Genomic DNA, 22862 nt, shown 5'->3' with positions numbered 1-22862 from the left:
GTCTTTAAGTTGGGCAGAAAACTTGGGGAAGTTCTTGGAGAAACTCCATCTCCTTTCCTATTTGAATGAGGCAAGTGAGGACCAAGGTAGGAAAGTGATTAGCCTGAGGACACACAGCCTGTATCTGGATCTGAAACCCAGATCTGTGTTCTTCCTGTGCTGAGAAATGTTGCATTGCGTTTATAAGAGTGCTTACCACGGGAAGAAAGGGGATCTGAAGACAGAAAAGCAACTCTAGGTTAACCCTTGGTTATATAGAAAATGCAGCTCAAAGATCAATTTTACTCCAAGAGTCAGTGCTCTGGGTTCTGAGTAAGCTTGACCCCATTATATTCCCTTACCTTCTTCAGGGTCTAATGTTCCCTGTTTGGGAGACAGGATCAGGTTAATAAAGAAGAGAAGTCCAGTGCCAGTGCCAGGGAGTAAAAGGAGAAAGGCTGAGATGGAAGTAAGGCCAGCCACAGGTTACTCTGGATGCCAAGCCAGGTGACTGGTAGGACTGTCATGTTAAAATGGTCAGCACCCCTTTCACTTTCCCTTGCTCACACACCAAAGGCTGTATCTGCACATGTGAACACACACATACACACACATACACATACCTCACACTCGGAGTCACAGATACCCACAAGCTTATAGATCCAGCAAAGCCTCATGAATCAAAACTGCAGGGAACCACTGAAGACCTGAGCTCTGGATCCCCCATCAGTTCAAAGATCCATTTTACTCCAAGAGTCTGTGCTCTGGGTTCTGAGTAGAGTTGACCCCATTCAAAGCCCCCACCCCGACACCTGCAAGACAATGCAAAGGGGAATCAACGGAACCAGCGAGTTGAGTACCTGTGGCTTTCTTTTACTTAAAACGCTGTCCCTCACATTATTAAATAAGGGTCAAAGATTTGTAATTTTTTTTATAAAGGTGTCTTCAACATTTTTATAAATTTGTGACACCCAATTGTCAAACTCTTGAGCCACAAATGTCTGCACATTGTCTTGTGGCTGTCGCCTCTCACAGAAGTGCAACTCTCAATATCATTTCATCAAGTCAGTTAATACTGTTTAATAAATAGGCCAGAAAATTAGCTGAGAGTTTTTCTTGGCGGGATGCGGCGTGCGACCAAAGTTATGGAAGATTGTCCCTTGAATCACTAAGGCAAACCTTGTTGAGCGTCATTTTACATAAAGCAATCACATAAAAAAGTTATAAATAGAAAAACTTCCAAAGTTCTCCCACAGACAGACAGGGAAATCGGAACATCCAAAAGAAAAAAAAAAGGAAACAAAACACAAACATTCCTACGACCCATTTGCTTCAAGTTCTTGATCATACAGTACTCGACATCTTTGGATATTTTACAATGTACAACTCCAAATTGCAGCCAAGAGAAAACAAAACGAACTAACCAGTCGTCTGAAAAATTGAGTTTATAAGAAGTCATTACCTTTACAAAATAAAAACAAAAGCCCCAACACCACTGGATTCTAATTTGTTCATCTTTCCTTGTTTTCTCTTAAAGTTTGGGTCAGCCCCACTCCCTTGACTGAGGAGGGGGTACGTGGGCATGTTGGCTGGTGGGTCCCAGAAGCGAAGGGCAGAGATGGAGAAGGGAAGCTGAGAGGCGCTGCCCAGCAGATGACATCCAAGGACCACAGGGTGTCAGCAACAGCTCCCTCTACTCAAAGGGCCAGAGGTGGTGTGTGGAGGCAGGGGTTTCTTCCAGCGAGTGGGGGAGCTGGGAGAGTGACAGAGTCTGTGGTCTTCTCTGGCCTTTTTGTTTTTTTGTGTTTGCTCAGGAAGAAGCCAAGGCAATAGGAAGAGCCGAAGTCTCTGTGCCCACAGCTCCAGGGTTGGGGACACCAGCCCTTGCCCACCCCCCCCAGATGAACTCGCCTCCCTTCTGGGCTACTGAGAAACAAAAGCAAACTCAGCAAGAAAAGGGGCAGGGCAGGAAAGTGGAGAGATCAGGAAGGCCCCAGCTGTCTTCCTTCTCAGGATGGCTACCCACTGGAAAGCCTGGGAGAGGGGGTGGACAGCCCTCACTCACAGAGCCCTCCACGCCCGTCCTGGAGCCAAGGCTCAGACTCCCCACACCGGACACCCGGCTTCCTCCTCAGGGGGCCAGGGAGGGGCTGTGGGTGTTCAAACACAGCAGTGCCAAAGCCCCAAGAAGCCCACAACCGAAAAGCGAACATACACCTGGGTAACTAGGCGCTTTGTTTCTGGGAATCAGATGGAGGGAGGCAACGGCCAGGTGTTGAGAGGTGGCCCCTGTCTTTCTGTGTTGGCCCCAGGAGTCCTGAAAGACTCCTTATGGCATTGCCGGGGGTATGTGGAGGTGGGGACCATGCTAGGTGGTCGTCTCCGGATATGCCCCTAGGGGAGGTAGGATTTGGAGTTCCCCAAAGCTGCTTGGGGGCTGTGGACAAGCCACACCCAAGCCCTCTTCCTCTGTCACCCTGTCTAGCATGGCCACATTTCTCACCTGTGCTAATGTAAAGACGGTTGTGATAAAACTAAGTCCAGTAAAATAGTATCACCAGGGACATTAGGAGTGCAAGCTCCTGCTCTCTTCAGGCTTCTCTTTGGAGGGATGGGCAGATATGAGCATGTGGGTGGATGGGAAAGGGAAATGAAATCACCAGCCCTCTTTCACAGCAGGGAGAAACTGGGGTACAGAGGGTGAAGAGGTCCAAGGTCACAGGCCAGGGAGGGGAAAATGGGCCTGGATTCCAGGAGCCTCGCTCCTGACTCCAGGAGGCCTCCCAGCCAACAGGGCATCTCCCCTAAGGGTCCTAGGACCACTGGAGACTGGGAAAATGAAGCCATTAGAACCGAGATAGCAGGGACTCCACCACAGAGCAGTGGGGCCCACAGGGTGTGTGTCTCAGGACCCTACCCTCTTCCCTGCTCCATCTGGTCTGCGTCTGGCCAAGCCACCTCCCTCCTTCTAGACTCTCACAGCTCCAAGGTGCTTTGGGACACGTGGCCTGGGGCCCCGCTGTGATATGGGCCCCTGTGAATTTCTCTTTGAGGGCAGAGAGAGGCAGCCAGGGAGAGGCGGCCAGGGAGAGGCCAGGCCTTTTGGGAGAAGACACCCATCTCAGACACCAGCAAAGGGGAGGCAGCTGCCTCAGGAGGCCCGGAAAATACCACTGCTGCTGCTATTTTTTTTTTTTTTTCTTTTTCTTTTTTTTCCTTTTGAAATAAAAAGTTCAGACCCATCGGATGGGGCAGGTGGGCCTGGGAGGGGACGGGGAAGCAGGACCGGAGTGGACAAGGACCAGCCTAATTGTTGGCTTCAGACATGGAGGCCACGTGGTTGAGGCCGGCGAGCCCCGGGAGGCTGGCCAGGCCCGCGGCCCAGGGGTCGGGCAGCGGGAAGTAGGGCCGCGCGGCGGCCACGTTCTCGGCCAGCGCGAAGGCCAGGAGGCCCCCCGCGTTCCGCTCTGCCTCGAGCTGGGCGCGCCCGAACAGCTTCATCTGCGTCTCCTCGAACTGCCGCTCCAGCTCCTGCAGGCTCAGCGCGCCCTTGGGTGCGGCCAGGAAGTGCTTGGCTGGGCTGGGGCCCGGGAGGCACACGGCGGCTCCGCCCAGGTGGCCACCCACGTCGCCCAGCGCGGGGGGCATCACGAAGGCCGCCTTCTCTGGGGCCGGGCCGCCGGGCCCGAAAAGCAGGCTGGCGGCCCTCCAGGCCGCGGGCTTGCGGCCGCGCCGGGGCCGGGCCATGCGGCAGCTCTGGCGCTTGATGTGGCGGTGCAGGTGGTCAGAGCGCGTGAAGCTCTTGTAGCAGAACTCGCACTGGTAGGGCCTCACGCCCGTGTGGATGCGCATGTGGTTCTTGAGGTCGTAGTTATGCACGAACTTGGCATTGCAGTGGATGCACAGATAGGGCCGCTCCCCCGTGTGCTTCCTCATGTGGATTTTCAGCTTGTCCTGCCTGCAACACAGAGCCGGAGTCAGTCCCTGCCTGCAAACCCAGGGGCCGTCCCTGCCTGCAAACCCAGGGGCCGCCCCTGGCTCTCTGCTGAACCAGCCAAGGCTCCCTACTGCCGTGGTGTCAACCCCCAGGAATGGGACCCCGGCTAGAATTTACCTTCAACTACGACATGGAACAACAGACTGGTTCCAAATAGGAAAAGGAGTATGTCAAGGCTGTATATTGTCACCCTGCTTATTTAACTTCTATGCAGAGTACATCATGAGAAACACTGGGCTGGAAGAAGCACAAGCTGGAATCAAGATTGCCGGGAGAAATATCAATAACCTCAGATATGCAGATGACACCACCCTTATGGCAGAAAGTAAAGAGGAACTCAAAAGCCTCTTGATGAAAGTAAAAGAGGAGAGTGAAAAAGTTGGCTTAAAGCTCAACATTCAGAAAATGAAGATCATGGCATCTGGTCCCAATCACTTTATGGGAAATAGATGGAGAAACAGTGGAAACAGTGTCAGACTTTATTTTTTGGGCTGCAAAATCACTGCAGATGGTGATTGCAGCCATGAAATTAAAAGATGCTTACTCCTTGGAAGAAAAGTTATGACCAACCTAGATAGCATATTGAAAAGCAGAGACATTACTTTGCCAACAAAGGTCCGTCTAGTCAAGGCTATGGTTTTGCCAGTAGTAGTCATGTATGGATGTGAGAGTTGGACTGTGAAGAAAGCTGAGCGCCGAAGAATTGATGCTTTTGAACTGTGGTGTTAGAGAAGACTCTTGAGAGTCCCTTGGACTGCAAGGAGATCCAACCAGTCCATTCTAAAGGAGATCAGCCCTGGGTGTTCTTTGGAAGGAATGATGCTAAAGCTGAAACTCCAGTACTTTGACCACCTCATGCAAAGAGTTGACTTATTGGAAAAGACTCTGATGCTGGGAGGGATTGGGGGCAGGAGGAGAAGGGGACGACAGAGGATGAGATGGCTGGATGGCATCACTGACTCGATGGACATGAGTCTGAGTGAACTCCGGGAGTTGGTGATGGACAGGGAGGCCTGGCGTGCTTCGATTCATGGGGTCTCAAAGAATCGGACACGACTGAGTGACTGAACTGAACTGAACTGTGTGTGTGTGTGTGTGTGTATGTGTGTGTGTGTGCGTGCGCCTGTGCGCGCACTAAATCACTTCAGTCGTGTCTGACACTTTGTGACCCTATAGACTGTAGCCTGCCAGGTTCCTCTGTCCAAGGGATTCTCCAGGCAAGAATACTGGAGTGGGTTGCCATTTCCTACTCCAGGGACTCTTACCCACCTAGGGATCAAACCCTTATCTCTTACATCTCCTGCATTGGCAGGTGGGTTCTTTACCACTGGCACCACCTGGGAAGCCCACCTTCAACTACTGCACCACTCCAAACAGGTGTGGTCCTCCCCTGGATTAGAGAGTAGAGTGGGAGCTGGGTTCTGAAAGGCCTCTGTCACTCCAGAACACCTTTTAGGAATAAGATCAGAGAGAATGAAGCACCCATTCCATCTCTCACACAATGGAAAATAGACTTTCTGGGGCCATGCTGCTAAGTCATCTCAGTTGTGTCGGACTCTGTGCGACCCCATAGACAGCAGCCCACCAGGCTCCGGTCCCTGGGATTCTCCAGGCAAGAACACTGGAGTGGGTTGCCATTTCCTTCTCCAATGCATGAAAGTGAAAAGTGAAAGTGAAGTCGCTCAGTCGTATCTGACTCTTAGCGACCCCATGGACTGCAGCCTACCAGGCTCCTCCATCCATGGGATTCTCCAGGCAAGAGTACTGGAGTGGGGTGCCATTGCCTTAGGCCCCCTGAAAGTCAGCAATCTTTCATTGTCTTCCAAGCGGGCAGCCACTTCTGATACTGGATTGCACTTTCAGCTCCGCTCTCTCCAGGCAACGGGGTCTTCCCTCTGGGTTCACCTGGTCCCATCCCAGCCCCTGGGCTGTTGAGACCTGCCTGTCCTCAGCACTAATCTGAAAGTTCCAGATAGCAGGCACACGTTGTTCAAGTCTCCTGCACTGTGGTTTCTTAGCTCCAGCCCTGGGCTCTCCTCTTTGTCTGCAGACAATTCCAGGGTTTACAAAAGAGCCAGGTGCAACAAGAATGCAGCCTAAGCTAGGGCAAAGCTTTGCAGGGTTTAAGTAGTATTATTCAGAGGTAAGCTATGATGTGGCGGGACGCCTCCCATAGGGTGTGTGGGAGCCCCTACTCCAGCTGCAGACCCACCGCTAACTGAGTGACTTTAGGTGAGTAACAACCTCTCTGCACAAGAGTTGAACCTCGCATGAGACATCAGTTCCTGGTGTGCAGAGATGATGCACAGAAATTTGGGTTCCTGTTGAGCTGGATTCCACACACCTCCTGGTGGTCTTGAAAGGAGGACTGACATCTCAAGACTGTTTTTATAAAGACTGAATGCCGCCTAAACCAGCTAAAGGAGCCTTTCAGGCTGGCCGAGGTGGAGTCTGTGGAGCCATGGGAACTCTCTGCGGCCTTCTGCGCCTTCCTTGACCAGGCCCCTCAGGCCAGGAAGCTGGGTCGTCTCCCACCTCCTCCCTGCAGGTGTGGCTTGGTTGGAGTGTCTGCCTGTCATTTTTGGTTCGGGGTTGATGTTGGAGCAGATGTGGAGTCCAGGCACCCGCACTAAAATGGGCAGATTTAAACCACACTCAGCAGCAACCCAGGACGCCAGCGGGAGCGGGTCCTGGCCGCCTGGTGTCCCCCCGGCCACTAGAGGTCTCGCTGGCTCTCGTTTTTTTCTGACTAGCTCCCCAGGGGCGGAGCAGGAGAGAAAAGGACTTTCATGAGCATGCTAGGGGGGAGCAGGGGAGAAGGATCAGGAGGATGGATCCATCTCTAGAAGGCAGCCGGGCACCTGGGAGGTGAGGGCGGAGAGGGGGGTGGGCAGGGAGGAGGAAGGGAGGGTTGGTATTCTCCACACACCAGAACCCCCCACCCCCGGGTCCCTGCCCTGCCCACAACCCACCAGCTGCCCCTCAACTGCACAGTGAGTACCCTGCTGTGACATCTCATGCGCCCTCCCCCCACCAGCATCCTGCTCTTAGGGTCTCCGTAATCCAAATTTCATCCAGGTGATTGGATTTTGGAGCAGGAAGGGGATTTAGCGTCTAGGCTAGTGGGCCTCAAAGGTAATGAGCCATTATCAGGGTTTGATGAAACACAGAGGGCTGGGCTCCCCTCCCAGACAGCCTGAATCAGGAGGTCTGTGGGGAGAGAGCAGAGAATTTGCATTTTGAACAAGCTTTCAGATGCCACTGCTGCTGCTGCTGCTGGTCTGAGAACCACCTGCCTAGGTTAATCCTTCACTTGGCTGGGGGCAAACGGTGGCTCAGGGAGGTGAAGTCCCTAAGGTCACTGGAAGGATAATGACTGAGCTGGGACCAGAAGTGCCCAGGCCTCTGTCCTAAGTCCTGCGCTGTGGCCTGTGTGAACATGTAAGGGCGGGGTGCAAAGTGCTGTCTGTACCCCTGGAGTGTGCTTGGGACCCCACACTCTCGCACAGGCTCTGATGAGACGCTGATGCTCGGTACTCGGCCAGGCTCACTCACTGGCTGAGAGACTCCATCCTGGAGATTCAGGGCCTGGTGGAGCGTCACCAGTGGGGCTTTAAATACATCCTCTCATTCAGTCCTCACTGCAACCTTATAAGGTCGATTAAAAAAAAATTACTATTATATATATTTAATAGTATCAACCCTGAGGGTCACCCTCAAATAGTGGACAATGCAAGTGGTAAATCTTCAAATGTCAAGGGCCTCCTTTAAATATGCACTGCTCTTCTGAGCTTTTCATTATGGCATCTAAAATAAATCACATCTCAGTAGCAATTGGCCCAAATGTGTGAGAAGTGCTGAGAAGGTGACTATAACTTTGTCTCACTGAGTGCCTGCTTGGGGCAGGCGAATACACCATCTCAATGACTCTGGAAGGTCATTATTCACAAGCAAGGTGTAGTGCAGGACAGGGGCCCCTATTAGGGGTGTGGGAACCCCTTCCGGCTGCAGATCTTCCACTGACTTGCTGGATGACCTTTAGTCAAGTTACTTAACCTCTCTGTGCAGAGTTGAACCTAGGGCCAGACATGAGTTCCTATTGACCAGGAATCTGGGTTTGCATGAGCTTAATTCAACACGCCTGGATCAATTTCCTCACTTGGATCCCAGAAGAGATGGGGGCTCAGAGAAGTCAAAGAGCTTTCCCAAAGGTACCAGGCAGTGAGGGGCAGAGGGGCCTGGAGGCCTAACTGGGCGGGGTTTGTTTGCAGGCTCTTTGGAGGATTTCCTACGGAGTGTTTCCAGCCTGAGGCCTGTAGGGGCTGCCTCGAAAAGTGCAGCCCAGACAGTCACACCAGGGCATCGGCAGCCAGCCTTCTGTCTCAGGGGCCAGAAGCCTGGGCCAAGCTGTGGAAGCAGCTCGGCCTGGGCAGGAGCTGCTGTCCCCAGGGGAGACTTTTCCTGAGAGCAGTGGGGAGGGGAGTGGACGGAGCTCTTAAGTTAGTCCTGGAAAAAAATTAGTGATCATTTAGTTTACTGGGAGCATGTCTGAATCAGGGGCTGAGTAACCTGCATTGCTAGCAGTATGCTTCCCAGGACCTTGAAAGCACTGATCCAACCCGGCCCATTTCCAGGGAGGGAATGGCTTTCTAAGGTGGCCCAGCCTTCTTATTTCAGTAATGGCCTTTCCACACGGATGTGACGTGCAAGTGTGTTGGCTGAGCTGGGCCCCGGCTCGGCACACTCCAAGAACCAGACCAGCTCCTTAGCTGCCCTGGGCCTCAGTTTCCTGACCTCTAAAATGGGAGGCTCAATGTGTCTGTTAGTTGCTTAGTTGTATCTGACTCTTTGTGACCTTTATGGATTGTAGCCCATCAGGTCCTCTGTCCATGGAATTCTCCAAAGAACACTGGAGTGGGGTGCCATTCCCTTCTCCAGGGGATCATCCTGACCCAGGGATCAAACCTGGGTCTCCTGCGTTGCAGGCAGATTCTTTACTGCCTGAGCCACTAGGGAAGACCTTTAGTGTTCTGAGAATGTTTGCATCTGGGTAATGGGCTAATACTGAATCTCTGGCTGGCTGGCATCATATATCATGACTCTTCTATTCTTGATCTGCTGGCGGAGGCATCATGAGTGAAGCTGGAACGTTCCAGCCTGACTCTCAGCCGGTGAACTCTTAGTCACTTTCCTTCAGAGCTAGGAGTCCGGTGGTTCCCCTTAAAATCTTCCAAGCCCCCCAACCCTGTCAAATGGCCTCTGTGCTAACTCACCCATTAAAATAGCTTTTCAGTCTCCTTACAAGCTCGCCCCTTCCAGTTACAAAGGAATAGGATCTGGGGGCCCTTGGTGACTATAGCGAACAGCACTGTAATTGAATTGTAACTGAATTCAATTGTGTAATTGAAAGTTACTAAGAAGATAGATTTTAGATGTTTTCAGCACAAAAAAAGGTAACTAAGTGAGATAGTGGGTGAGTTAACTAACATGACTGTGGGTAATCATTTCACAATATATATGCATATTAAATCATCACTGTGGTACATCTTAAATATATACAGTGTTATATGTCAAATATATGTCAATAAAGCTGGAAAAAAGAATCACCCTCTCTCCCTTGCCAGTCCCCTGTCCCTCCTCACAGTATTACACCCACATACCACACAGACTGCTGCTCCCCTAGTGGGCCCTGCTCTGGCCAGCTTTGCATCTTTGCATCTCTGCCGGCAGGAGCTGGACTGCCAGTGCCCCTGGCTCAGAACCTGCCATATTATGGGATGGATGCTGGTCAGCCCTGGCTCCTCCCCCTTCTGTGCGTATCTTTGGACACACCACACTCCATCCTCAGGTTCCTACCAGATGTCCAAGCATAGATGCACTTCTTCCTTCCCAGCCACGAGCCCCTCATTCCCGCCCTCCTCTTCCCTGCACCCTCGTCCTTCAGCTCTGCCTTCACCCTTGCAAACTGCCCTGCCCGAAATGCCTACCACTCCTAATCCCCGGGATCCTTCAAGGTCAAACTTAAGTGCAGTCTTTCATAATACCTTCCCCTGTCCACCCAGGTCTCATTCTTTGCCCTGACCTTCCAAAGCACTTGAGCACTGCAGCCCAGGGCAGGTCACTCGAGGAGCAAGGAGGGAGCCACAGAGGACCACATGTCTGCGTCGCCTTCTCCTGCCCTCTAATGGCCACTTACGTATGAGCATTACCTGCCCAGCAAGTCCTGAGCTCTGGGGGCCCTGTCTCCCCGTCTGCATCCTGTGGCTCCCACTCAGCCACACGGGCGCTCCTGGCCGGCGGGGATGCTTGTCCAGAGGCTGTCCTCACTGTCTTTGTTTTCCAGGCATGTTATTCCCAGGGCAGGGCCACCATGTGTGCTGTTTCCTTAGCTGCTCGTCACGCCTGCGGAGCCACCATCCCGTCCCTGGCTCCCGGGGACCTGTCTTGTTAGGCGCCTAGATAGCAAGATGATGCAGGAAGCAGCAGATTCATGGGCAAGGAGCACTGGCCCGCAGCAGATGCAAAAAAGGGACCCAGGCTCAGGGACAGTCCTGCCAGAACTAACTGTGAGCTCCGGTGGAGGCATAACTGCGCAGGTGATTATACCTTATCTCACTAAAGCCCATGAAGTCCGAGTTTCCATCATTCTTGGGAGGAAGTGGAGGCAAAGAGAAGTGCCGTAATGGGTCCAGGGCTTTCCTGATCTTGGGTGATAAATGGGGTCATAAACCTGGGTGTGAACTTATGGAGCACTTGCTTCAACCCCTCTGTGTTATGTGGGGGAACTGAGCCCAGAGAGGGCCGGAGGCTTGGCCAAAGTCACACAGCTAGTCAGAGGCAGATCCAGGCCCTGAAGCTGGAGTTCCTCATCACCGTGCCCTGTCCAAGGGGTTGTAGCCCCTGGGAGACACTGAGCTCTGTGTTCCCTGCCCACCAGACCCTGCTCTCTTCCTCCTCGTTCAGCACATGGCCCAGATGGTACCAGAACCTGCTCAGATAAGAACCCACCAGATGCTCTGGAGTTCCACCCAGTGCTGACCACTGAATGTACGGTGGGTGGTCATGGCTATGGCCTGCCAGTGTGGGGCCGCTTCTCAGAACTCCCCAGCCCAAATCTGACACGCTCCTCTCTTGCCCTGTGCCCTGGTCTGCCATCTCGTCCCTTTACCCCGCACGGGAGCCAGCCCAAGTCACATCCATGCAAGCCCCAGTAGGCATTCCCCCTTCCAACTCCAAGTGCTCCTCATGGAGAAAGATGAGCCAGAACTTGTGGTCTCATTCCCTTGAGTGAAAGGAAGGGGTCGTGGGTCCTGGAGGCTCCCAGGGAGGAGAAAGCTTTCCCAGCACCACCCGTCCAGACTTCTTGGTAACCTGATGGTCGGAGAAAAATTCTCTTCCTGCTGCCACTGCTAATGTCATTACATTATCTTAATAAGGTCCCCAGAGTTGCCAGGGGTGGGAGAACTAAAAAGAAAATACAGGAAAAGAAAAAAAAAAAGCAGCAACAGCCAGGATCCTGGCCTTGCCTTGAGAGCCAACAGCTGTCGGGCTACAGAGCAATCAGCAGCTGGCTTGCACTGGGCGTTGGGGTTGGAGGGTAAAAGTCGCAGGCTTTATGGGGTGTCCACAGGGGATTTAGTAGAGACTGGGGGAATTGTGGGGCATCAGAGACTGACACTCCGGGGCACAGAGGTTGCCCATCCTTTTCCAGGGCCTCTGTGGGACCTCTGTTGTCATGGGGACTGGTCTCTTTTCAAGTGTTGCAGTTTCTTGACTTTACAGTGGTCGCTCCAGGCACCTGGGAGAGCCAGGCTGCAGACAGGATGCCAGGGGGCTGGGAGGGGACCCTGCCCAGTGATGCTCTCTAGCGGCTCCCTGGACAGGCTGCCTGCACTCAAGGACCCATGTGGCAGGACAGGAGGAACCAAGAGTCTTCCAAAGCCTTCACAGACTCAGGGCCAGGCCCAGCTGACAGTGATGACCGGGGCTGGGACAACAAGGGGCGGGAGGGCCCTGCGATGTGGGTGGGCAGGGAAAAGCCCCTCCAAGCACAGCCGCATCCTAGAGGACATGCAGAGAGGACGAATACCTTCCCATCTTCCCTGGCCCACGTATTCCCTACTCCTCAAGGCCCATCCTAGGGCACCTCTGGTGGCCCCTGGAGTCTCGACCTTTGGCCTGGGCTTCCAGACTTTCAGATGAGGAGGGTCAGGGACATCTTGATCCAGACTGCCTCTGCCCTAAGTCCTGGAGTTCTCTCTCCCAAGTGAGAGCCACAGGACCAGTTTCATCAGGATCTGTCTCTGCAGCCAGCACAGGCCCCGGCCAGCCTCAGGCAGAAAACAGTGACCTTGGACCAGGCTGGGGGAGTGGACACATAGCCTCAGGCACAGACAGAGGGCTCGGAGCCCAGGTGACCGTAGGATGGTCAGAGCTAGGAGGGGCCAGCATGGGGCCAGAGATACACACTCTGTTTGAAGCCACTGAGGCCTTTTCTGGGGTGCCAGGGTTGTCTCAGAGCTGGGAAAACCAGTGTGGGACAACCGTGGGCCTGGCTGAAATCAGGAACCCAGAGGTGAGGTTCCTGATGCCAAGGAATAGACAACATGCTGGTGGGAGGCCTCAGGCCCTTCTTGGACGCCCATAGAATGAGAGCAGCAAGTGGGACCTTAGGGGTGGAAGGGGCTCTGTCGGAAGGCCCTCTGCCATTTTGTGCTGCTGAAGTCATGAGGAATGATGTTCCCATGGGGCGTGAACATGCTGGGAGTGGGCCCTGGAGGCCGAAACTCAGAGCCTGAGCCAAAAGGCCACCTTGCGGGGAGACGTAACTCCCAGGAGGGAGGGGAAGTGGGTCAGCATCAAGAAGAGAGGAAAGGAGACCTGGCCAGAGGGCAGAAGCTCAGCTGTAATTAGGCGAAGACTCAGGCCCCAGAAAGGGAAATGATGTCCAAGAGAAGGACAGGAGGGCAGCAGGTCCCAGGTCCCTCTGCCTCTTGGGCTCCAGTCCAGCAAGTGGCTTTGCCTTGCAAGGGAAACTGGGAATTCTGAGTCAAAGAGGCAGCAGCTGCGGCTGTAAGTGGAGCTGAAGAGTCTCCAGCTGGGGAAGGAGGGTGGGGTTACAGCTGGTGGCTGTAAGGAGTCAGCTGCAAAGGAGGTCCCCACGGAAAGGCTGCGAGGGGACTTGGCTATAGGAGAGTCACAGGCAACCCCAACCTGGACAGCCAGGGTTGACCCCGACCTGGACGGCCAGGGTTGAGGCTCTCTGATGTTTGAAAGGAGTCCTACAGGGCAGCTCTGGGGAGGAGACAGGAGGGAAGCAAGGAATCAGTGATTCTGAGGAATGTGGTGGGGAGGGGTGTCAGGGGGTGTCCATCGTGTCCAGCCACAGCCCACAGTGAGAAATAAGAATCCCCAACCTCCCCCCACTCCCAGTATCTCTGCTCTGAGGAGGTGCTGGAGGAGGGGGCGGGTCCCAGAACTTTTCTGGTCTTTCTCAGGAGGGCCAGTGCCCAGTGGGAAAAGAGTGAGGGGAGTTGTGGATAGAGGTGGGCATGGAGCTGCTTCAGCTGGAAGCAGGCCTGGGGACCCAGATGGCTGAGCAGGATTAACCCGAATGGAGGCCAGGGCCCCGGGCTGGAGGGCTACTCTGGCCTGGAGGAGTGTTGAGCCCGCCACCAGGGGGCACAGAGGCCACCCTCAGTGATCAGCAGGAATGTGCTAGAAGGGAGGGTCTGGAATGCGACCCTCCTATGTAACACAGCATGGAGGCTAGCTAGGCCAGAAGGCCCACGCAGAGGATGTTCTGGTGTCAAGAGGGTGAGAAGTCTGACTGTCTTGACTGACCAAGTTAAAAACTTTCCCTAGGGAAGGCAGGGACTCAGCCCCACATGGCCCTCATGGAAAGTGGACTGTGGGAAAGACCCAGAGGAAAGTGGGGGAGGGAAGGGAGATGGGGACTTGGGGGTGGGGTGGGGGGAGGGGCAGGATCCCGTGGGGTACCCTCTGATGCAGCACCTCCCACTGAAGTTACAGTCCTGGGTCTCCCCTGCAGGGAGGGGTGTCCCCAGTGTCCACCATCTGCTCAGGGGACAAGCAAAGGAGGTGGAGCCTGGATGGCAGGACTCAGGGGCTGGCTTTTCTGGATCTGGCCTGTGAAGACTGTCCACGTCTTAAAGTCATTCCCAAGGGGCCGGGCTTGGAGGCACAGACTGCTAGAGGCCCTGGCTCCAGATGGATGAACTGCACTTGAATTTGGACTGGGCTCTTGCTTGTCTTCCTTCCATTATCCCTGTGCTTTTTTGAAATCTTTCAGGTGTTCTGTGGATCTAAGGTGAATGCAGGGTGGGAGGTGGGGGTGACATCAGAGTGGCAGGGCCGTTAGTGAGCAGTACCTGAGAGGGGGTGAATCTTAGGGACTTTGGGTCTAGCTGCTCTGCAGCAATGAGAGAAGTGAGCACTTGAGGTCAGCACTGCTGACTGGAAGGGGACACACCCCAGGTATAGGGGGCCCTGCCCTTCTACACCTGGAAATTCTCCATTTATTGTCAGCCTGGAGCAGCTGGGAGAGTGTGCTGGAGTTTCCTTCACAGCAGCAGCTGTGAGGGGACCCAAGGCCACCTTGGAAACAATCAGAGTTGTCCTTTGAAGCAGTCACTGGAAGAGCCTGCAGAGCTGTTTCCACAACTGTTGTCTATTCCTTGACCCTCGCTGGCAACCTCAAATAGAGTTTTCAAGCCACCAGAGAGAGCGAGTCTCGTGACTTAGCAGGACTCATCTTGTTTTTCCCCTCAAAGCATTGCCCCTGATTTGATAATCTACCTCATTCAAAACACAGTACTCTGTCCTCAAAACTGAAGCTTTGGGTCCACTGAGGAAAAGCAAAAGAATGAGCTCCCAGCAATTCCTAGAGCTAAACTGCTAAGAGGACGTGGGGGCAGCAGCGCGACTGGGGTCAGTGTGGGTTTCTCCAGGTGGGTTCCTTGGTGGGGACAGTGGCAGTGTGGGCACAAGACCTGGACTAGGAAGTCACCGTCCCAGGGCAGATCCCACCAGGCTCTGTCCACATCAGATAGACACACTGAAACGACGAAGCCCTGATGCAGGGCACTCACCAGGACCTTCCCCACCGTGGACATGGCTGTGAGGGTCAGCCTCACATCAGTGACCACCATTGATACCAACAGACCTTATCTCCCCCAAAGAGGCCCATCGAAACCTAGCCCTGGACAAATCGGACCCCAAAGGATCCCACCAGTCAGTTTGGATCACAAAAGTCGCTGTGCAGAGAAGGTATATAATACTTGAGTGCTGAATGGAACACAGTCCAGGGAAGATGAAAGGTTTATCATGTACTGATTTCAAATTTCCACTTTCATAACAGCATAAAGTTAACCCTCTTCCTAACACGGACAGTCAAGGGGGACCTCATAAAAGGAGGCACATCCTGAAGGTCTGACCCCAAATAGGACTGAAAGGGCCTTCGTCACTGAGGTTCAAGTCCTAGCCCTGCCATTTCCCAACTGGGCTTAGGGGTGGCTGATTAACTACTAGAAGACGGATCACCCATCTGTGGACAAAGGCCATGGCCCTCCCTGACTTCCAGGACGTGGCGGGAGGGGTAGTCTGAGGAATCCACTCAGGACAGGCCCTGGCATGCTGACTGTGCTCCAAATAAAAAAAAAGGGGGGGGGGCGCTGCTGCTGCACGCTATTGGGGAGCTTCAAACTGGCTTCCCTGGGTCTGCAGTGGGAGCTTCCCTACTTCCGCCTTAACCAGACGGCTCTGCTCGGATCTATTTCATATCTTAGCCTTCCACCTAGTGGGGTAATATGAGAAAATATTTGAAAATCATTGCGCCTGGTAATGCCCAGCACCTATGACAATGAGCTTCCGGTGCGGCTAGGACCCCGGTGGACCTCCCCTGACCTGGGTCCTTTCCCATCTCGGTTGCCCGCTTTCCATCCGGTGGCCCTCGACTCTCTTCACCGCGCCCCCGGCCCTCCAACCCCCCCCTCCCCCAGCCCGCCCCGCCTCCAGCCCGCCCCGCCCCATCTCGCCCCGCCCCATCTCGCCCCGCCCCATCTCGCCCCGCCCCATCTCGCCCCGCCCCATCTCGCCCCGCCCCCGGCCACCAGCCCCGCCCTTTCTCTGCTCCCATCTCGCCCCGCCTCCGGCCCTCCCAGCCCCGCCCCGGCCCGCCCCCTCCCCATCTCGCCCCACCCCCGTCCCCAGCCCAGCCCCTGCTCCGCCCCGGGCCCGCCCCGCCCCCACAGGCAGCCCTGCGCACCTGGTGAAGCGGACCTCGCAGATGTTGCACATGTATGGCTTCTCCCCGGTGTGGGTCCTCATGTGCCGCGGCAGCTTCCCCGCCCCCATGATGACTTTGTGGCAGATAGGGCACTGCTGAGAGGCCTTGGGCTTCAGCTTGCGCTCCTCCACCAGCGGCCAGGGCGGGAAGAGGCCCCCCAGGTGGGTGGCGCTCAGGAAGTTGAGATAGGCACCGTAGTCATTCTCCGCCTTGATGGGGCCCAGCGGCCCCCCGGGAAGGTCCGGGAACATGTCCTTGAAGAAATCGTTGGGGAAGGGCGGCGGTGGGGGTGGGGGCAGCTCCTCCTTCTCCTCCTCCTTGATCTTGCGGTTCTTGATGACCAGGTCCAGGGGCCCACTGTCCATGGGCTGCTCAGGCAGCTGGGCAAAGGCACCGAAGTCCCCTGGCCAGAGGTGCGGAAAGAAGTCCGGGGCGAATGGAGATAAGGAGGGTCTCCTGTCGGGGAGGCTGGCTTTGGGGTACAGGTTCTCCCTCAGCAGAGATTCGATGGAGAAGTCCCGGATCACGCCCAGGTGGCTAGGGCTGCCGGCCTGGAAGGAGTCGGGGAAGTCCCTGGGTGTGTCCGAATAGGCCTTCTCCGAGAGGTGGTCCGACTTGGAAGGGCTTTGGTGGCAACTGATGTCCTGTGGGTCAGGCAAGTTTTCTTGATCAGCAAAATCCTCTGTGTCATCGTCGTCGTCCTCTTCTTCCTCCTCCTCCTCCTCCTCTTCGTCCTCATCATCGTCCTCCTCGTCATCGTCGTCGTCCTCCTTGTCCCCCCCGGGCTCCATGATCTCCAGGCACACGTTCACGATGCACTGGATCTCCAGCATCCTGGCGGCGTTGAGGATGTGCTTGACGTTGGAGGCGGTGATGGTGAGCGTGGAGGTGTAGGCAAATTCCAGGATGGCGGCCAGCGCCTCGGGCTGGACAAAGTCGATCTCGTAGACGTAGGGCTGGCTGGCTAAGGTGCCGGCCGTGAAGAGCTTCTTGAAGTACTTGCTGCAGGCGGCCAGGACCGAGCGGTGGGTGCGGTATTCCTGCTCCTGCACCACCAGGAGCACGTCACACAGCAGCCCGTCATGCCGCTGCTCGTTCAGGCTGCAGAGGACCTCGCTGCTGTGGTTGGGGAAGGGAATGCCGATCAGCTCGTCAATGCCATTGGCCATGTTCTCAGCCGGAGCCCTGCGGGGGCACACACAGGAAGAGACTGAGTTAGAGGACCTGGCTGGAGGGGACACCAACTCTGGGGTCCTGGCCCAGAGAGGCCAGGCTGGTGGGCCTAGGCGGTGCTTTCCTATCGCACACCTGCCTTTGCTTGGGGCTCCCCTCCCTCCTCCTCTGCTAGGGAGCTGACCCCTCTTCCTCAGCTTTCCCCACTCTAACCTGTCACTCAGAGCCCCACTCCCAAGTGCCTTTTCTCAAGGTACTACTGGGCTCTTCCCAGGACCCTGAAGGCCCTGGAAGCTAGGCCCCTCATCGGGCAGCTGACGCCTGCCTTTTAGCAAAGTCTATGAAATCTCCTCTCGGGCACGATTTCACCAAATTCCACTTTGGGAATGTGCAAGTCCCGAACGCGAGGCTGGCCGGCCACGTGAGACTCCGCTGCTCTGTGTGCTGCGGGAATGGGGGCCACTCCTGACTCCCACCACGTCTGCCGGTCAGGGGCCAAAGGGGGAGTCTTCTCTCATGACTCAGGGCTCCCGCTGGGAGAACGCTTTGGTTTATTTCACAGATCCTCTGCCTCCTGTCACAGACTCCCATTTTGCTGCTTTTGGCTACTGATGTGGCTGTAATAACAATGGGACTGCTAATGGTAGCTGAGTTGTTCCCCGGTCCAGCTCCATCATGTTGAAGTCTCAAGCCCCAGGATGTCAGAGTGTTACTGTGTATGGAGGTAGGATCTTTAAAGAGGTAATTAAGGTTAAAACGGGGTCCTACGAGTGGCTCTTATCCAGTGTGACCCCCAGAGGGGAGACCATGTGAAAACATGGGGCGGAGGGGGCGGTGGAGGTGGGTGGAGACAGCAAGCTGAAGAGAGAGGCCTCAAAGGAAATGGAGACTGCGACACCTTGATCTTGGACTAGATCCAGCTCTCTAGAACTGTGCGAAAATCAGTCTTGTTCTTTAAGCCCTGCTCCATGGTACTTTGTTATTACAGCCCTAGCAAACTGACACAGTTACTAGAAACCTTAAACCAATTTTGTGACCCCTTTTTGGCAAGGGAATGGGGGCCTTACGGCAGGTGGTTTGCCTTCTGTCCTCAACTTCTGGCTTCATCTTAGTTGATGAGGTTTCCCTTCACTTGCCATTCTTGGTTTTTTAAAAAACAGTGACCTCCTACATACGTATATCTCGAGCCATTTGATAAATATTTATATTCAGTGTTAAATTCAAGTTATATTCGGTGTTAAATTCAAGTGCATTGTTAGCTAATTTATCATGTCAGTATTCTGTTACTCTCAGGGAAACATATCCCTGTGGGGAGAAGCCTCTTCTGAGATACATCAGGATTATCTATACATTAAACACAGTGTGGCCAGTGATAGCTGCTAGGAGGGAGGGGGGTCAGAAGGAGGGGTCCGGGCAGAGGACAGCAGGCACCCCCTCTGTTCAGGGAGCAGAACAGAATCAATTTGGACAACAAGCCACCTTAATTTTTAATGCCAGGACACGGAGGGCCCTGCTACTCTGGGCAAAGCTTGGTCATGGCCCATAGATAAATCCTAGCCAAGGCCTGGCCCTTCCCTGGGTGCAGTTACAGTGGGGAGAAAAGAAAAAGGAAAACAAAGCGTGGAAGCCCCACGGCCCAGTGGCAAGAGCTCTGGGAATTCCCATACACTTATCTTCTGGGTGTTTCTGCCCTGAGAAGGCAGATGCAGCAGAAAGGGACAAGGGAGAAGTGTCAGGCCCACAATGCGGGCCCCGAGTGACTTGGAGGCACCAGGGACCCAGTGGGGTGTCAGGGTGTCAGGGTGCCTCTGCCTCCCTCCTCCCTGCTTCTCTATGGGTGATGGAGGGCCTTAGCCTTCCCTGAGCAATCCCACCTGGGCAGGTGTTCAAGCCATTTGCTAGAGCAAAGGCCTTGCTGTTTTCCTGCTGTTTTTAAAAAGGACCAGAGGCCCTGCAGGCCATGTGTTCGTTGCCTGAATAGTCATTGGGTTTCTTCCTGAATGCGGCACTGCCCTGGGGTGTGGGAATGCACAGAGAGCAGACCGAGCAGGGCCCTGCTCTAAAAGAGCTTACAGGGACATAACAACTATGCAAAAGGTGGAGCAAGATCCAACAACGAGGAATAAGAGAGCACCACACACCTACCAGAGTGGCTAAAGTAACAGGAAGTGACAACACCAAATGCTGGCGAAATCATAAAAGACATTGCTGTGTCCGCCTGGCTCTCTCTTGGATCACTCGCTCCGGGGGATGCCATGTCATCAGGACAGTTCTACGGAAGGTCCACAGGGCGAGGGGCTGAGCTGTGCGAGTGACCACCAGGAGACTGGGTCACTGAGCCCCAGTCAAGCCTTAAGATGACAGCAGCCCCCTGACATCCTCACTGCAACCTCATGAAAGAGATTGACTCAGAACCACTTAGCAAAGCTGCTTCTGAGATAGTAAATGTTTATTCTTGTTTTCAGTTGCTCAATTTTAGAGTAATTTGTTATACGCCAATAGATAACAGATAATCCAGGGAGATAAGAGACGATACAACAGGCTATCCAGAGGCACTATTGACTATTCATAGACATTATAGACCTGTGATATTTATCAGGATACTTTCTGGCAATAGCAGTTAAATACTATCTTCTAACAAAATCAATATATTATGACACTTGTTTGATAGATGGAAGTAGATGTATTGAGAAAATGATACCTTTTTCTAATTCCCACAAAGCTGCCCTAATGGTAGCAGGGTTCTGACCCTCAGAGGACCCTTTTCCTCTGAAAACGCCATTGTGAATGAAATGCCCCCTCAACTGTTAAAAGCCCAAATTAGTAAGACCTCAAGAAATTAGTTCTTTCAAGCAAGTTTTCTTGCTTGCCAAGGGCTTATTCATTTAAAGACAAAAATGTTTTTGAAATGTTTTTCAGGGAAAATTCCCGCAATTCCTTAGACTCATCCCCATGTTCTTAAGTAGAGGAGTTGGGAACCCACTGGATGGGATGGGAGTGGTCAGGGTCTCGCTCAAGCACTCCAAGGGATGGATCACACCATCCTGACTTGACATGTCCTGCCTCCCAAGCTTTGGGAGCCTGGTCTGCTAGGGCCTTGGGGTCAGGAACCACAGCTGTGTGACTTTGAGAGGCCCCACCACCTCTCTGAGCTTCTCTTTTCTCATCTTGTCATTGGATGGACAGGGGAAATCTGATAACTGGAGTCATGACCGCGAGGAGGGGCTTCCCATGTGTTACTAGTGGTAAAGAACCTGCCTGCCAATGCTGGAGACATAAGAGGCATGAGTTTGATCCCTGGGTTGGGAAGATCCCCTGGACAAGGGCATGACAACCCACTCCAGTATCGTTGCCTGGAGAATCCCACGGACAGAGGAGCCTGACGGGCTACAGTCCATGGGGTCACAAAGAGTTGGACACGACTGAAGTGATTTAGCACACCTGCACACACGACCTTGAGGAGCTAGAAGCACAAAGGGAATCTGGCCATGAGGAGGGAGGCAATAGGCCTGGGTGACTCTGGACTTGAAGGCTGGTCTGTCCAGCAGTGACTTCTCACCGTGGCATGATTTGGAGTCTTTGTCCCACTCCTGGAGGAACAGAAGTAACCATAGAGCTGGGAGGCGGGGGCTGTTTTTCCTGGCAGGAGGTAGCAGGGGAAGGGGGGCTGTGGCTTGCTGTTTTATTGACTTTTGGGGGAGAAGTGCCCCCACCCTGCCCTCTAGAAGCTTCCCTGGTAACCCTGAGATTCCCATGCCTGGAGGGTCTGCAGACAGCAGTATTCCAGAAGGACTGAACGTCCAGCCCCCCTTCCCACCCGGGCCCTCCCTCCCATGGCCCAAGCGAAGGTACTCTGTCTCCAAGAATAATATGCTCAGGAAAGAAGGTCACACACACACAAAAAGCAAAACCAAACCTCTTAACAGTTAGGAGAGGCTCGTAGGAAGGGGCTAGAAAAAATATAGAGCCCAGAAATAAAGGCAGAGGATAGAAAGGGGGAAAGAGGCGCTTGAAAATGGAGCAAGGGCACAGGTGTGGTCCCCATTCCAGAGGATGTGAAGCCCACCACAGCCTCCCCTGGGCCTGTGCCCTCAGTGGAAGATTCTAGAAGCCAAGGTGTGTCCATATAGCTTATCTGGCAAGGGCAGCATTTCTCAGCTCTGGCCTAGGTTTATTCCGTTACAGCATGAGAATATCATTTGCCTCAGGTACTCTACCTGCCCCCTTCCACTACAGGGAGCTTCATCATGCCCTCAACTCACCAGGGAAAGAAGGGGAGGGCCTGCTCCTACGAGAGGAATGGAGACGAGATGGAGGTGGAGCCTTTGGAGAGAGAGGGCCTTAGACTTCAGAAATGCATTGAAAAACCTGGCTCTAGAAGTCCTCCAGAACTAATTTTTTGAGTGTGACTTGAATTTTTGTTTTTCATTTGTGTCCTATTCTAATAACCCTATCATTCAAGCAAGCAAGCCAACATTTCTAACAACAATCAATACAGCTACCATTAATCAAGTGCCTGTAACATGTCTGCCATTGAACCTCTAATCCTTCTTCACCCAACACAACCCTGAAAGGTACACATTTTTATTATCACCTCCAATTTGGCGGCAAAGAGTATGGAGAGGGTGAGTGACTTGCCCAATGGCAGACACAGTGTCTGAGCCAAGATTTGATCTTGGCTGCATTTGGCACCAAAGCTCATGTTCATTCCTCTTTACCATGCTGCTCCTACAAAGTCCATATGGGAGTGAGGGTTGGGACCCTACCTGTCAGAGGTTTAGAGATTTAATCAGAGACAGAACTGAGGGGTGTGCACCAGGGGGCCTGAGACCCATGGAGGCCTGGGGGACTCAGGGCTGAGGGCACATGAGAAATAAGGACAGGGAGATAGCAGACCCCTGTGGGCTGGAGGATCCAAGCAGGTTTGCAGGAGGAGGGGCCCTTTCTGAGCTGTGAAAGATAGAGAAGATTTTGTTGGGCAGAGAGGCAGGAAGGACCAGCCCCATAGCATTTGGATCTGGAAAACTTTGGATCTCTAGAGTCCCCTCTGAAAGTATGTTGAACCTGGGTACCGAGCAGGCTCTCACAAGAACTTGCTCTCAGCCAGCATGTGCGTGAAGTCGGCTGATGGCCATCTGACCACAGGGGGCTTCTAATGGGAGGTGGAGAGTGAGGACCCTGCTTTCAGACGTCCTGGGTCACTTCTGGCCTCGGGCACTTAGTATCACCCTCCTGAGCTCGGTTTCTTTATCTGATCGTGGGGATGATAATAATGTCCACCCCACAGAGTGGCTGGGCCGATCAGATGAGGTCAGTGCTTCTGGGACAGAGGAGGTGCTTAGCCACTGCTGGCAATTATGAAGCCCAGGAGGGACCAGAGTCCTAACAGGGGTCTTGGCAGAGGGA

At 53.9% G+C, this 22862-nt stretch overlaps 1 protein-coding gene across 4 annotated transcripts in view; it reads right to left on the bottom strand.

The window, feature by feature from the left end:
- Positions 1–1029: 1029 nt before the first annotated feature.
- Positions 1030–22862, bottom strand: part of ZBTB7C (zinc finger and BTB domain containing 7C) — a 305996-nt gene continuing 284163 nt past the window's right edge. For all 4 annotated transcript variants that reach the window (XM_045164072.1, XM_045164073.1, XM_006075253.4 and 1 more), the window contains 2 exons: positions 16263–17468; positions 1030–3937 (listed from right to left, as the gene is read on the bottom strand). In XM_045164072.1, the coding sequence (XP_045020007.1) occupies positions 3286–3937; positions 16263–17452 (1842 nt within the window). In that variant the 5' untranslated portion in view covers positions 17453–17468 and the 3' untranslated portion in view covers positions 1030–3285. The remainder of the gene's footprint in view (positions 3938–16262; positions 17469–22862) is intronic.

This window comes from Bubalus bubalis, chromosome 22, assembly GCF_019923935.1.
Source record: "Bubalus bubalis isolate 160015118507 breed Murrah chromosome 22, NDDB_SH_1, whole genome shotgun sequence".
NCBI lineage: Eukaryota > Metazoa > Chordata > Mammalia > Artiodactyla > Bovidae > Bubalus > Bubalus bubalis.
The sequence above is the reverse complement of the archived record's forward strand: the minus strand, read 5'-3'. Positions and strand labels throughout refer to the sequence as shown.